The 15898-nt window shown below is 39.8% G+C and overlaps 1 protein-coding gene across 1 annotated transcript in view; it reads left to right on the forward strand.

The window, feature by feature from the left end:
- Nucleotides 1-10866, forward strand: part of slc18a2 (solute carrier family 18 member 2) — a 37450-nt gene extending 26584 nt beyond the window's left edge. Inside the window, exons 15-16 of the mRNA XM_076742559.1 lie at nt 8793-8926; nt 9983-10866. Coding sequence (XP_076598674.1) covers nt 8793-8926; nt 9983-10090 — 242 coding nt within the window. The 3' untranslated portion in view covers nt 10091-10866. The remainder of the gene's footprint in view (nt 1-8792; nt 8927-9982) is intronic.
- The last annotated feature ends 5032 nt before the right edge of the window (nt 10867-15898 follow it).

Raw genomic sequence — 15898 nt, forward strand, 5'->3', positions numbered from 1 at the left:
TATAGCAAACAAATAAGTCCACTGCATATACATAATGTACAAAGACAAAATATTAGACACACCTCTCAGTATGATGTAGTCTAGTACAACTCCAAAAACATTGTGAGCTTTGCACAGGTAGACTTTGTGGATGTTGGCAATTTCATTTAGGTTGATTAGGTTGTTATACTTACATTTTCCTGAAGCTGTGAAGGTCAGCCATTATTAACCACCTGTACAGGACTGTAGCTTCTACTCCCTAATGGAGATCCAGATGTGACAAATGGCAATGCATGGTGAACCATGTTGAGAACATGCATGAAGATGAGATGCTGGAACCAGGTACAGCATACTGTGTACAGTATTTGGCTGGAAATAATCAGTGGTCCAATCTTCAGCGGCACTTGTTGGTGCTGCTGGGTTTATTTTGGTTGCAGTGCACTCCAGCCATGAAATATTTTGGTGGTAAATGTTCATGTTTCATGTTCCATATATACTAGTGTGCCAAGAAATGCGTGTGTTGATATTTTATGAAGGGGAAATAATGCATCAAAATTGCACTGAAGTAAATCAAGGGCTGTTCTGCAGGGGGAAAGGAGGAAAAAGGTTGAATTCTCCAGTTCCATCATGTGTGATAATTTTTTTATATGTGCTGTTTCAGCTCAAGAGCTTTTTTCAAGATGAAGAGTAAAAACACATGAACAAACCATTATACAACTCACACCTCATAGTAATCACACAATCATGTAAAAGCAAAATCTGTGTTTATGAGAATCAGTGGAAGCCATTAAACTGGAAACTGTAGTTACTAGAACAGCACTGGTAATGCTGTTCCTCCTTACTTAGAACCAACACTGCTCAGATGGGGATCCAACTAGCAACCTAACCATCTCTGAAACATTTTGCCATTGTCTAGAGAGTTCCTGCTTAATCTGCATCCCTCAGCAGGTGCTATTGGCCTGGTGTGGAATATACCGACAGTGATACTTTGTCCATCAGCAATCTTCACAAATTCTCATTGAGAAGGATCCATCCAAGAGAGAAAGCAGACATAAGCGGGGCAAACAAGGAAGATTGACACAAAAGGTTTATCTGCTGTGATAATTCAACAACAGTGGGTGTAATTCAGTCATAATCTACAAACGTGATGTTGAATTCCCTGCTCTCTCCCACCACCCCTTTTACTTGCCCTTTGAATTCCCGCCACTTGTCATAATGATGGCTGAATCAGACCCAGGCGCCAAAGATGGAACAGTTGAGCAGTGTCCAACAGTTTATTGAACTGAATAAGAAAGTTGATTTTCAGATACAAGGATGCTAAGCCGGGCAGGTGGGGGAAAGTGGCAGGCAGAAGACAAACAGGAGTGGCAAGGCAGAGAGTTGGCTGCCTTACAGCAGGAGATCCAAGTGATGAATGGCTTGAGGTTGTTTGCGACAGAGACAGAGCATCTTCCCCCACTTGCATCAGCTGATCATAGCATCACCTTACATGCCCCTGTCTATGTCCCTGTGGTAAAGCAATTAGAGAAAGAGGTGTGGACAGTCTAATCATGAACTACATCAAGCCCTAGAGGGTTGATTTGACTGGACCACATGGGAGCAGTTCCTGGATTCAAGAACTAGCTGAGCTAATATTTACAATATTAAAATACTTTACGTACTGTGTTGAGTCTGTAATTTCTACAAAGCAGATCACTATATTCCCAAATAATAAACCCTGGATGAGCTCAAAGCCATCCTTAAGATGATGCCACACTACTGCCGGCCTGTTGCAATAGCACCAGTTCTGCAATTTCCTTAGGGGATCAATAAAGTACTTTTTATCTATCTTAATGAAAAATCTGGTGTTTTTAGACAATCTGCTGAGGAGAAAACAGGTTAACAGAAGGGTGAAATGGGCTATTAACCAGGTTAACACCCAGTACAAAAAAAATAAGTAAAAGTTTCTGCAAGGCAACTACAGGCCAGTGTGGCAGAGAATTAAAAAGATGTCTGCTGTAAACACGGAGGCCAAGGGAAGATGGGTGAGTGTGGAGGGATTCTCTGCTTAATGAACTTAACAGGTTTTTCACCCCCTGACCTGGCATTCAACATGGCGGAGCTCAAACAGACCTTTATGGCATCCTCATATATATATATATATATATATATATATATATATATATATATATATATATACACACACACACACACACACACACACACACACACACACACACATTGTATGCAAGGGAGTACAGTGTTATTCAGTATTGCACATTTGATAAAAAGTACGTAGCAGTATATTGTACAGGGAATGGAGAATTGCACATGGTTTTTGACTTGCACATGGTTCAAGTACAGTGTTTCTCACTATTACACATTGGTCAAAAAATATGTAGCAGTTTATATAAGAAAAATATGTATATGCATAGACTTGATACAAGAAGATAGAAATGTAATATTGAAGAAAAAATGTAATATTGCACTAGATATTGCATGAGATGCCATGGTATGATGAAAACATGGAGTCACACAGTGCAAAAATAGTGCAGAGCAGTAAGTACATAAACACAGTGCTGCATTAGACAAAACTAGAGTTGAACAGTCTGACCGTAGTTGGAATGAAGGACCTGCGGTAGTGTTCCTTCTTACACCTTCAGCAACAGTCTGCTGCTGAAGGTGCTGCTTAGTTTCCCCACCGTCTCATGCAGGGGGTTGGATGGGTTATCTATGATTGATGTCAGCTTGACCTTCTCTCACCCACCTCCTTGATTGTGTCCAGAGGGCAGTCCAGGACAGAGCCAGCTTTCCTTGTTCAGTCTTTTCCTGTCCCTCTCAAAGCTTCCACAGCCCCAGCAGACCACTGCAGAAAGCTGCAGACGCCACCACAGAGTCATAAAATGTTTTTAACAGTGTCCTACATACTTCAAAAGACCTCAGTCTTCATAGCAGGTGGAGACAAACTGGACTAAACAAACAACACAAACGTCCTGTACATTTGTGTTGTTTGTTTAGTCCAGTTTGTTGTTGAGGTGAACACCCAGGTATTTGCAATCCCCCATGATCTCAATATCCAAACCATGGATGTTCACCGGTGTGGTCTATGGTACCTTCCTTCAGAAATTGATCACCATTTCCTTAGTCTTACTGCCGTTTATGTGCAGGTGGTTCAGTCCACACCAGTTGACGAAGTTGGTTATGACCCCACTGCATTCCAGTTCATTCCCCTGTGATACATGTCCAACAATGGCTGTATCATCAGAGAACTTCTGGATGTGGCAGCTGTTGGTGTTGTGTCTGAAGTCTGACATGTAAAGGGTTCTGTTCCCTACGGAGCCCCCATGCTGCAAACTATGACATTGGACACGCAGTCGTGAAGCCTCACATACTGTAGTCTGTTCGGTGAGGTAGTCGATGGTCTACGCAGCCAGGCGGCAGTCAAGTTCAGCTCCTTCGAGCTTCCCCCTGAGCACTGATGGTTGGATTGTGTTGAATGCACTAGAGAAGTCAAAAAACATGACCCTCACCATGCTTCCAGTATGCTCCTGATGAGAAATACATAAATGGAGCAGGTAGATGATTGCATCCTCCACCCCAATGCCTATATGCAAACTGTAGGTGGCCATTCACAGTCATCTGGACAAGAGCAAAGCCTTTGCCAGGCACCTGTTTCTTCAGCTTTTAACACGATGCGGTCTGTCATCCTTGCCAAGAAACTGTTCACTCAGTTCAATTTAGACCAACATCTAATTTTATGGATTATGGATTTTTTAACAGACAGACAGTTCTTTGCAATGGCACTTTTGCAGACACACTGTACATCAGCACAGGCTCTCCACAAAGGGGAATCCTATTCCCCTCCTATTCATTCTTTTCTAGGGTATGAATAGGAATGTAATGCTGCCCTCTGTAGTTTCATAGAATTGTCTATGCACTGCTAGAGTTGAATGTAACCAAGACTAAGGAGACTGTTACTTATTTCAGAAGTCCCAAGGACAGAGCCAGTCATCATACATGGTGAAGAGACGGATATTGTGGATCAGTATAAATAATCAAGAAAGCACACCAACGTCTATAGGGGTAGTACTGACGTTGGTGTGCTTTCTTGTGTCCAAAATCTGACAAACCTACAGTTTCTTCATTGAGAATATTCTGTGTTTTTCCTTCAATTGCTGGTTGAGTCAGAAATAAATATGGACTGGCCAATACTTTTATATAGTTTTGTATAGTTTTATTTTGTTTCTGATGAGTTTGATTGAAGAGTGTGTAATGATTACAAAATTATTGTTTCTGTAAATGGAGTCCAGTAGCTTAAGCGAGAGCAATAAGCATATAGCGGCTGTCCAGAAAAAGGATCTTACTCTATAAAAAATATCTCTGTAAGGACCCTTTCAGTAATGTTGTCGGACACTTATCAGAATATTCTGAGCCTGTCAGTGGCAAAAGGAACACTTAAAGTGGATGTACATTGACGGTGCGCAAAATCACAGAGGGGTTACATTGCAGCCCGTTTTGTAGTTGTAACAGCTGCACCACTCTCGCTCGATACTGCATCAATTTAAAAAAAAACATGTTGTTCCCATTAGTCACTTAGGGTTCATTAACCCAGATATATAACCAGAATCCCTCCCATTTGTCCTGGACATCCTTCAGGACATGACTGACTGGGAGATGTAGTCCACCGTGCTCCTCAGTGCAAAATTAACTGGTTAGTTACCGGTTAATGGGTGTCAGCCTATTGACAGCTAATTAACAGAAACTGACATCTCTGGTGTGGACAAAAGACCAAAATGCGTAGCTGCCTTTACATAGCAAGCAATTTTTTTTAAATTACCTGTGTACCCCTGATGCTCCCTTTTGGGTACAATCTATGCTTCACCAAGCGCACTGCCAACTGGTACAGAGCATCGTTCATACCAGAAATGATTTGCATGGTGAACAAGAAGAATTCTTTTCTGATTTTTATTATTATTATTTTTCTCTGAATAAGTTCAGCATATCATTGTTTGTCTGTGCAAATGTCTGTTTTCACTTTTGCCCCAAGTCAAATTGCCTGAATTGAACTGAAGAAATAGAACTTATTGCTGGACTGTTGTATTATACTGCATTAGTTTTAACTTAGTGTATCTGATCAGCTGGGACCTTATGTATTGATTGTATTTGAATATTTGCCCTGTCAGTGGCTAATGGTACTTTTAGTCCCAAGTTGGCAGCATTGCCTCAACACTCTCCACAATACAAGAATACATAGCTTTTACAAATGTTGTCTCTACTTGTGAACTGCATAATCTATTTTTTCTACAGGCTTCTCCCAGCAGTCCTGCATTTCAACTGTAATGGCAACTCAGAGTTTGCTTGAACCAGTGATGGTTAGCCATATCATGTAGTTCACCACCCAAGGTTCCCCAAAGGTGCCTGGACCATTGGCACTATGATGGAAGCCATCTTATGGTTAGCAGTTTCAGTCACTCTCTAAATATTATGTATTATGTGAGTCAACAATGATATTACTGACAGATCTAAACATTTGTTTCCTTCCCCCAGAATTTGATTCAGCACCCTCATGGACTCTCTGAGAGAGGGCTACTCCAGCTCAACAGAGTCTATAAAAGAGCAGTTCTGTTTTGTCCTCCACTGCACCTGGCTCCCTTTCCAGATAATGCCAAGGATGAGGCAGTTCGCCAGTATCTAGCATGGCATTTATGTTGGCACAGATGGTTTATGTTCAGCCAAAGACACACTCAGTTGCATTTGTTTATTTGTGAGATATCTCAAAAATGTGGAAAGAGATTTTGATTAAATCTGGTAAACAACTAGGCCACAGGCCACGAATTGAGTGACTTTTTTTTTTTTTTCCAACATTTTGTAGAGTGTTTTGGAACATTTTCATTATCTGCTAATGCATATTGGATACAGTTTTAAAAAAACAAAAAAACAAAACATATATCATCATTGTCTTTGTGTGTATTCTGATGTAAAGCCAGATGCAAATGAAAACATTTTCCATTAATGAAATAGATAGTTGAGGATTGCACAGCTTTAACTGGAAGTTTTTTCTTTTTACTGTTTAGATTTCAAAATTTTAAAAAGTTCCAGTCTTGTGTTTTGTTGGTTGGGCAAACTCTTAATTTACATTTGTGTGCCTCATTCTTAACTGCAATTAATGAATATAAAAATAAATTTGTGTGCATTTAAATAGGATGTTTGTTATTAGTCTTGATGCTACTGCCTGCTAATGCAGTATCTGTTCAAGATATCCTCTATAGTGTGTATATATATATATATATGTGTGTGTGTGTGTGTGTGTGTGTGTGTGTGTGTGTATGTACATATATATATATATATATATATATCAGCTTGGGGGTTACCGTTCCGAGTGTCCCGATCACCACTAGGACCACTTTTGCCTTTATGCCCAACATCTTCTCCAGCTCCTCCTTGAGACCCTGGCATTTCTCCAGCTTCTCGTGCTCTTTCTTCCTGATGTTACTGTCACATGGGATCTCTACATCCACCACTGTGACTGTCTTCTGTTCCTTGTCTACCACCACTATGTCTGGTTGGCTCTGTTGACCTTGTGTTCAAGGCTTGCTCTTGTGCGGCCATGATCAGTGCCTCTGTGCTGTCTTTCAGTCCAGCCTTTTCCAGCCACTGGTATGTTTTCACTATGTCAGCCACTTCCTCAAGCTGTTGATGGTACATGCCATGCAGGGGCTTGTCTGTCCATGCCAACCCTTCTGGCTCCTCCTTACTGGGCTTCCGCTGCCTGAGGCATTCACTCAGCAGGTCATCATTGGGGGCCATCTTCCTGATGTGCTCCCAGAGGCTTGTTGTTTGTTGTTGTGCTCACTAGTCCGCAGCCTCCTGTCTTCCGCTTAGTGTGTAGCCTCAGGATGGACTTAGGGTGAAACCCTCCATGCATCGTAAGGTGCTCCCTTGTCTTGATATCAGTGGCATATATATATATATATATATAAATATACACACACACATACATACACATACATACACACACACACACACACACACACACACACACACATACACAAAAACATACATATACATATATATAGTAGGATTTAACTGCATAAAGGGTTTTTGTCCAATAAGCCACTTTCTAATTTTATTGTCATATGAATGGGGCCATCCAAAGCTTTGTAGTTACCACTTCCTCTTCATCAACAAAGTATAAAGTTTAATTTTTGGTAAGGATCAAATAAAGTTTCAGAGCAAATTAATTAAATTGAAAATGAATTCAGTTTCAAGCTACTTCTTGAGGTTCAGTTTTTTAATGCAATTATTCAAGTTGAGCAATCAAAATATAAATAAGTCAAATTCAAGTTTCCACTGACACATTTCTGCCCGTATATAATCCCTTGGAACCAAGATTCATTGTGTTTATGATAGCTTGTTAGCTAGCTAGAATGTCCCATTCATAGCAAGCAGGTCTGTCACTACCCAATCAACCCAACCAATAGTGCTGGTGCGTAGGTCAGGTTCTAACACCTAACCAGTGGGTAATCCTAAGCAGAACCAGTCCCCAAAAAATTGGTCATTCACTGCTCAGATTGGGCATCTACTCAGATCGACTGTGACAGGGTCCTCTTCCCCAGAGCCTGCCCTGTTACACTGCCATGTTTTCTACAGTAGTTTAGAATGTACAAAACTAAGAGAGGGCCTTTCACATTTTTGGGTTACCTGAAGGCCACCAAGGTTCTCCTACACACTTGGAAAGGGAGGGGAGAGTGGATCGGTATTCAGTTGGCGGCGATCTGTAACCTCATGTTAAGTTTAATTGAATACAGGACCCAAATGCCACACTTACAGCAGAAAGGACAAAGACCGGGAAAAGTTAAATGTCTTTTAATCTTCCTTATTGACAGAAACAGACTAAGGCAGTCAAGAAATTTGGGTTGATCTTGAGGAGACTAGACAGGTGTTGATCCAGTTTCCTTCCAGAACCAGACTGACAGGGCAGGGATGAGGACAGGTGAGGGAAAGGCACCTGAGTACATACAAAAAGGAGAGTCAGAAAGGCAGGCAAGTGAGCAAGGAAAACTGATCAAAAGGTACTTAGCAGATTCGGCTGGGTCTCTGTCATTACCGCAGAAATGAACGGATGATTCAACGAATACTGAGTGGAGAGCCAGGGCTTATAAACTGTGACGGCAGGTGAGCCTTGATTGATTGATTGAATGCAGCTGCTCTCCGGAAGGAGAAGATCAAGCCTGATTGGTCAGCCACGCCTCTGCAGGGAGACACATGAACACTAGGCAGACACGGGAGAGACAGACAAGAGACAGAGGGAGAGGGGAAACATAAGACACAAAGGGGAAAAAAGGGGGAGACAAACACCTCAGTGCTATATGCCAGAAAACACACACTGGTCCTTCATCTAGAAAGTGGTTATGCATCTTATAGCACTAATTTGTCATCATTGCACAAAGTACCATATCTATTTCATTTGAAGTCAAAAGTATAAAATTGACTATTTGGAATGGTGATGGAACAGGTGTTGAATTCAGTCAGTAAATAATGGTGATTTCCCATCATCAAATTACCTTATTTCCTTTTGCTACCCCATGGTACCCAAACATGGTACCATGTTATTACTGAGATCACATCACAGCCTTGAGATACCCAGCTGCAGATATTTTAGTTTGATCAACATTCTCACGGTTACCAAAAAATACTAGATTACTACCTCTATATACGAGTAATGTTACCCTTTTGCTACAAGTGTATCTTCTTGTCAGTACAGAGCTGCAGTCATGCCCTCATCCAAACAAAACAAACTAAACCAGTGTGTGATCTGTCCTTTACTCATGTAGGCCCATCTATTGGAGGATCCATCGCTGAGAGTATTGGCTTCCCCTGGGTGATGACTATAATTGGAGTAGTGGATATTTTCTTTGCTCCTCTTTGCCTCTTCCTCAGGAATCCACCAGGACAAGAAGAGAAAATTGTAAGATTCAAAACACACTTTCCGTTACTTACATTCAACCAAATCCTACATAAACACACAGAAATATGGAAGACCTGGAAGGCAAAATCCTAAGTCTAACATTGTTCTTACATGTAGTTAAAAACAGACACCTGAAAAATTCCAAAGTCATACTCCACAGACGTAGAGATATCGTCTTATTTCTTCATATCTGCATACATGGCTAGGACTGAGTTACGGTATGCTGCTTGCACTGTGATCACTTACAGACAATGAAAGTTGGAGTATTTCTATTCATATTGTAGGGAAACATTTTAAAATGTATTTTATTTTCAAGGTTTCAGATTTTTAACAGAATTCATCAACAAATGAACAGACACCACCCCATCCCACTCCAACCTGCATCCAAAAAAATGGAAAAAGCAAATGCAGTCTTCAAATAGAAACCATACCAATTTTGACAACGATGGAAAAAACAAATTGAATACATATTATTAAAAAATTAACAGGTAGAATAAAATTAAATTTACCAACCTCATCACCAGACAATAATGTTGATACTGGATTATTCTGCAAAACCTCTGATTATGTCCAGTGCCAGTGTTTAGGAAAGGAATTCATTCTGTATTCATTATTGAGCTTTCCTCATTGTTTCACGTCTCTTTTTCTGGCTCACTGCAAAGTGAAGATCTGTCTCTTAAGCAGAGACAATGCAGACAGTGTAAACTAAATGTTTCTGTAAAATCAGCAATTGTTTCTCATTTGTTATTATTACATTGTATTTGATCAGCCATCTCCATCATCATTGGCCCAATTTTGCCATTTGACAAGTGAGGGATGCTCCATCTGTTGGATCAAGATGGATAAGGCATCACTCAGACATAACCAATGCACATTAAATACTGTACCTCCACTCATTTGCTGCATTGAACTACTGTAGGGTTATAGAGTTATCCGGAAAACCCAGAACCTTCTCAAATCTAGAGCACAAAGTTTAGCAACAAGAAGGTCTTTTGCTCAGGGAACTTTGATACATGTTGTGGCAGAAATAACACTTGTCAACATTTGTCTTTTCAGGCCATTTTGATGGACACCAACTGTTCAATGAAGACAAGGTCCTACTCCACACAGGGGGTTTCCTACCAGGGTGAAAACACAGATCCAGAATATGACGATTATGATTAACAGGACAGCAGCCATGCAGGTTAACCCCTCAGAGGATCTATTTTGTTGTACAAAACAAGGAACACAGAAGAAAAAAAAGCAATGAAAAAAAAACAGCCAAGATATTTCCATGTGGATGTCCTGCGTTCAGTCTTCACTGTTCAGTGTCCTTTTAGCGGTTTTACTGGAGCAAACCAAAGTTGTTCTTGATCTGTGGTTGCAAGCGCATTGTGTGAGAAATATTTTTTTAGCCAACAGCCTTATTCAGTAGAGAGATGTGTCAAAAAACACTTTTTAGGCAGTAGGAGGATGCTGAGGAACAAGTACGCTTTGCTGGTTTATTTATACAAATCTGTCTTAATTCATGTGCCAGTCATTAAACATCTCATTTCTAGCTACTGTATGTCCATGATACTGTCTGTAGTATTACCACCAGACCTTGGTGTGCAAGTTAGTATTGTATTTGTGAGGTATATAAAGAAAATGTCGTTTGTTTAAAATCCAAGAAGATTTGTTGGCCAGGTCTATTCTCCTTGTTTGCATTGATACAGTTACAAAAGTACGAACTAAAGACTAAAACAGGTCCAGCCCAGCTGTTCTGGCTGAACTGCACTGCAGGGAAGTCAACACATTTGAGCTGTTTAACAAAAAGTATGAGGAATGTATTCTAAATCCTCCTGTTAAGAACAGAACCTACATGTTTTTTTTTTTGTTTTTTGTTTTTTTCATTTTGGCTACTTGGCAACTGCTGTTCAGACTATCTTTTATTTAATAAATCATCGATACTGTAAATTCTCAACTAGTGGCCTTTTTCACCTCAGTGGCAGGGACAACCAGGCCTGACAGGGTTATAGAGACATGCCGTATTCCTAATGTCTGCTGTTCCCCAGTTAATGGTGATTCAAAACATCCTTTAACATATGTTGTCTTCATGTATTCATTATATCAAGACAACAAGCACATTTCCACAGCACACATTCCATCAGTACAACACCCACCACTCTGCTGATGGTCTCATTTTAACAGAAATACTGGCTATATTCACTTCTACGTTTTCTCAATCGATGTTAAAGGCACAGTTCAGATTATTCGAAGTGGGGTTGTGTGAGGTACTTATCAATGGTCAATGTATTACCTACAGTAGATGGCAGTCGGCATGCCCCCAGTTTGGTGACGTATACAGGAGTACTGGTATGGAGGTCAGAGCAACACTGTGCACAGGGTCAGCAGCAAAACTTATTTTAGCCACCTAAAAGAAGGCCCACCTAAAATCATAGAGCACTGCTGTACCCAGCCATCAGGTTATATACTGATAAACACCGATAAATAAATGAAACAACCACATTTCCTGCAGAGTTTTCACATGAAATGTCTTCCAGCCATCCCTTTATTGTTAGGCTTTTAATGTTAACAGTGTAACATGTCAATGTTAAACTGCTGTCACCGAGAGTAGTTTAACATCCATGTGGAAAAAGTGACATGGCTCTGTTGTATGATTAGAACATTTTACTAGATTTATAATGTGAATATGCGGTGGGTGACCCTCCTGAATGTTATTCTTTCCCTTTGCCTTCATTAGCGACCAGCTTTTGTTTGTTCATACAGGCCATATTCACAGCTATTACTGGGGACTAGGCCAATATTTGAATAGTGACTCTGAGAATAATGGCTGTGAGGTCAAAAAGAAACATGTCACGTTCCCTTTGATACTACTGCTGTGAAATCAATATAGAAACCCTATGACCTGTTTCCATGGAGAATGAAAATATATCCAACCCTCTGGAAGAAAAAAGGTTCACACCATATTTATACTTTCACAATGGATGAAACCAGCATTAATAAAGTTTGGCCCATTTAAATAAACTAAATGATTCTACACAATCGTTCATAATAACTCCATATTTGCTGTGGGCTTTTCAGTGCTAGTTATGCAGAAGTGGAACTTGAAGCAAAAGATTCAAACAGATTTCATTTCCTCTGAGACAGGATCCAATGATTGCAATGACTCCATTAAATCCAATTTGTTTTGCTTGAGAATCATCTTGAGGTTTTAAATGCTGGTCTGCTGTTTCACTATTATCTGTGGATTCAAACGTTTGGCCACACCTTAATCAGTGATGTCACTGCAGGTGCATTAATCAGCTGTCCAAGGCAAAACACCTACTGTGATATTACTAATGGGGGGTTTACATCAAGTGTAACACACTCAAAGCTTGAGGACTCCCCTGTGTGATTCAGCACCACAGCACTTTATGTTTTAAGAATCAGATATTGCCTGTGTGAGCTTTAAAAACTGACCTTGAAAAGTTTATAGCTCACTCCATCATAGAAAAAAGCAACCATAGTCAGATTGAATTCCAGCAGTTGAATGGATGGATTGTTTTCAATTGTAAACGAGAAAAAAATGCATTGAATCTTCCTTAACAAATTGCTGTATGTAGTAATACAATTGCAGTAGTATTTCTGTCCAAAATATAGCTAAATACAGAGATGGCTGTTTACAAAAGTCCATGTTCATCTCGTCAAAAAAGCACAGGTGGTATTTACAATGTTAATAATGACTGTGTTCCATGTATATTATCCAGTTCAAGGGTCTTGGTATTGTGCACACTGCTTCACCGCAGTGGGTTTCTTGGCGGAACTGAGGGTAGAAACGCACAGGAAGCAGTGAGCCAGGTGGAGCAACAGGCTCCCATCCATTTTGTGTGAGAAACATTGAACCCCTTGCGGGAAGCAGGATCACTAGCAGTAAGAGACAGACAGTGTACAGGGCAAAGTTCAAATATATGAACTGTGACCTGGATCGGTACAAAATCACGATGAACATCTGTCATGTTCTTATTGTAACTAATTGTAATTTGCAGCTCATTATTGGCATTTGCATTTATTTTACGCTCAGTTGAAGCTTCTGTGGCAGCAGAAGTAAGCTGCATTTTGATTGACAGCTCAGTGGATCTACCCACCAGCGGCTGAGTGGGGGAGGTGTCGTTGTTTCTCGGCTACCTTTCCACTTTGTGTGTTTTTGCTCTGAGCCATCATTATGTCATTACTTACACCTGTGGTTCCCTCATTATGACAAGCTGAAATGTCAGCTGTGGAAAAGGTCTGTTACAGTTACATATTTTCCATAAATACTACATGATAGTGGGATCAATCTTCTCATCAAACTCCCAGCAAGGCAGTGAATAAGCATATTTCCAAAGATGTTGAACTATTCCTTTAAGTAAGGATACTATTAAGAGATGTTCTGTGTCTGTGTTCAAATGTTAAATGTTCATGTTAAATGTCAGATGTTCAGTTGAATGCCTCTGCCAACCAGTCAGGTTGAGCCTCTTGTTCTCAGAGATTACACTTTGTCAAGGCTAAAGGTGTTGATCATGTTCTCCAGTCTAACGTCTAATTTTTCTACAATGGCTTTGGGAAAACAAATGGCAAGACCAACTCTTTTCACCGATCATCTTTGTTAAAACCACTGGTAAGCAAATCAGTACTGATATGTAAATCAGCATCTTTTTCATAAGTATTTACATCATACTTTATGTTTACCATGACTTAAATTGTTGATGCAGTTGCTGTACAAAAAGCAATGAAACTTTTGAACAACTGGACTTCACATGCTTTCTTGACTTTGACAGTAATAGGGCACTCGATGCAATGGATTTTGTGTTTGACGATTGCTACCATTTGATGGTGAAAGATGTGTCTGTCTTTAAATAATCTCAGTGGTTTAATCTCAGGGGACAGAGCCAACAATCTTTAGATTTAGACTGCAAACGTATCGAGCAGTAAAAAAAAGGTAGCTATTACATACAGCTGAGGATGACTGGCGTTAGCCCTGTTGCTACATGGAACATAGCACTATGCTAGGTCCTACAGTGGAAACAGTAAGATAGTGAGGGTCAACATAATGCATGCTGTTGTTCCATCATGTAAGGAGCTATTCATGGCTGGAAAATGACAAATACTGAACAATGGTAAACAACACTAAAGGCAGTGGGAAAAATGAAAATATAATCTATAAATAAAATAAAAATAAGCTATTTTTGGGACATAACCTTGCTCAACACTTGCCCTGTGGTTTTCTCTATATGTCTAGATGATGGTGAAGTTTTAAAAATTCCTCTGATATAATTTGCTTGATATTTCTCTTAGCTTGTTTTTTTTTTTTTATGTTAAATTTTTCATTTCATTTTTCATTAACTTTTATGTAACATGAAAGGTTCAGATTCTAAAGTTCTGTTGGATATAATTATCTTATCTTATCTATACCCAGTAAATGCCAGGAACAAGTGTCACTTTTCAGAAAGGCTGATGAAAGAAATGACAGATTATAGTCAATTACAGAGGCCAGCGAGACAGGACATCAGATGTCTGTTGAATTGAATTTGCATGTTGTACTAATACAGTAGCATACATTTCTTTCCCCTTTTTAAGACCATCAATACTTTTTTATTATTAAGAGCCTACCCATTCAGCTACCACAGTGGTCCAGTGCCACCAATCTCTTGTGCGCTAACTGCAAATGTAGTGAGTAAATTGTGGATACGTAATGTTTTTTTCTAGTTAGTTAGTTCATGCCTTTAAAATTTGTTAATTTGGCTCCACCCTGTGAGATTTCTCTTGACCAATGAGATTATTTGTCCCTGATAAACTTTGATGGATGAATGGAATCTTATGTCTGCCTCCGGTGCAGCGCTGCTTCTGAGAAATGTCTGTAAAAATACACAACAAACTGATTTGCTCTTATACTCCTGTAATGTCCATTGTGTTTGGAATATACTGTGATGTTCAGAATGTTGTGTCACATGCGGTGTTATTGGATTTCCTCATATACTTTTTGATGGGCTGTAAAAAACTGTACTGGATATTAGTGAAGTGGTAAAATCATATCATGTTTATACAAAACCAGAGCAGTTCATCTAGAAATGTGAAAATCATGAGATTTGCTAGTCTGAGTCGGAATAACACAATGTGAAATAGTCTTCTTTGCATCAATTGTTTGAGTTGTTAGTGGACAGTAATATTGGAGATTGTGTTAATCCAAAATTGACTGCAAACATTCAGGGCCCATATCAGTGAGCCTCCTCACGTGTATGTCACTGGCTGGATGTCACTTACCTGTTTCGCTTTGTCTTACGTTTAATATCCTCATTAAATGTGGTATACTCTGAAAAACCAGTTTCCTCTTCAAAAATGACAACATGGAAACAGACTATAGAGACAGATGGATTTTCAGCACCATTACTTTTTGGTGCATTTAAAACACAGAGCATTTAGACCACCGTTGGCACTAACCCTGTTTCACATTACTGACGTGACAGATTGGAGCAAAGAAAGAAATAGCATGTACATATACAATGAAAATATAAACCAGCTCAGAATGTGTGTGCTTTTCAGCTTACTCACAGAAGAACTGACATGACTGCCTGCTTTGGATGGTGGAAGACTGCAGAATTAGTTGCTATGATGGGGAAATGTGGGAGAAGACACACTGTAATCAGCCTGTCTATCTCAACACTGGGCATCAATTACTTTGCAGATGCTCACACAATACCTCCCCTTTCAACTGTGGTTCTTACAGCAATGCACATGCAGGGAAGCTTCACCAAATTTTTTTTCTGTCAACAAGTCCCACTGAAAGTTGAGCTACTTTCAAAGATTCCTGTCTTAGATGGAAAGAATAGGCTGAGCATGAGTACAACAGACAGGCTGAGGAAGTCAGACAGTCGTGTAAGATCATTCGTGGCCTGCTGCTTGGTTCACTTCAACAAACGTGTGCACACCTACAAACCCCTGCAATAATGCAATTGTTTCCATAGCAGAGGCCCA

Source organism: Chaetodon auriga, chromosome 11 (assembly GCF_051107435.1).
Source record: "Chaetodon auriga isolate fChaAug3 chromosome 11, fChaAug3.hap1, whole genome shotgun sequence".
Lineage (NCBI taxonomy): Eukaryota > Metazoa > Chordata > Actinopteri > Chaetodontiformes > Chaetodontidae > Chaetodon > Chaetodon auriga.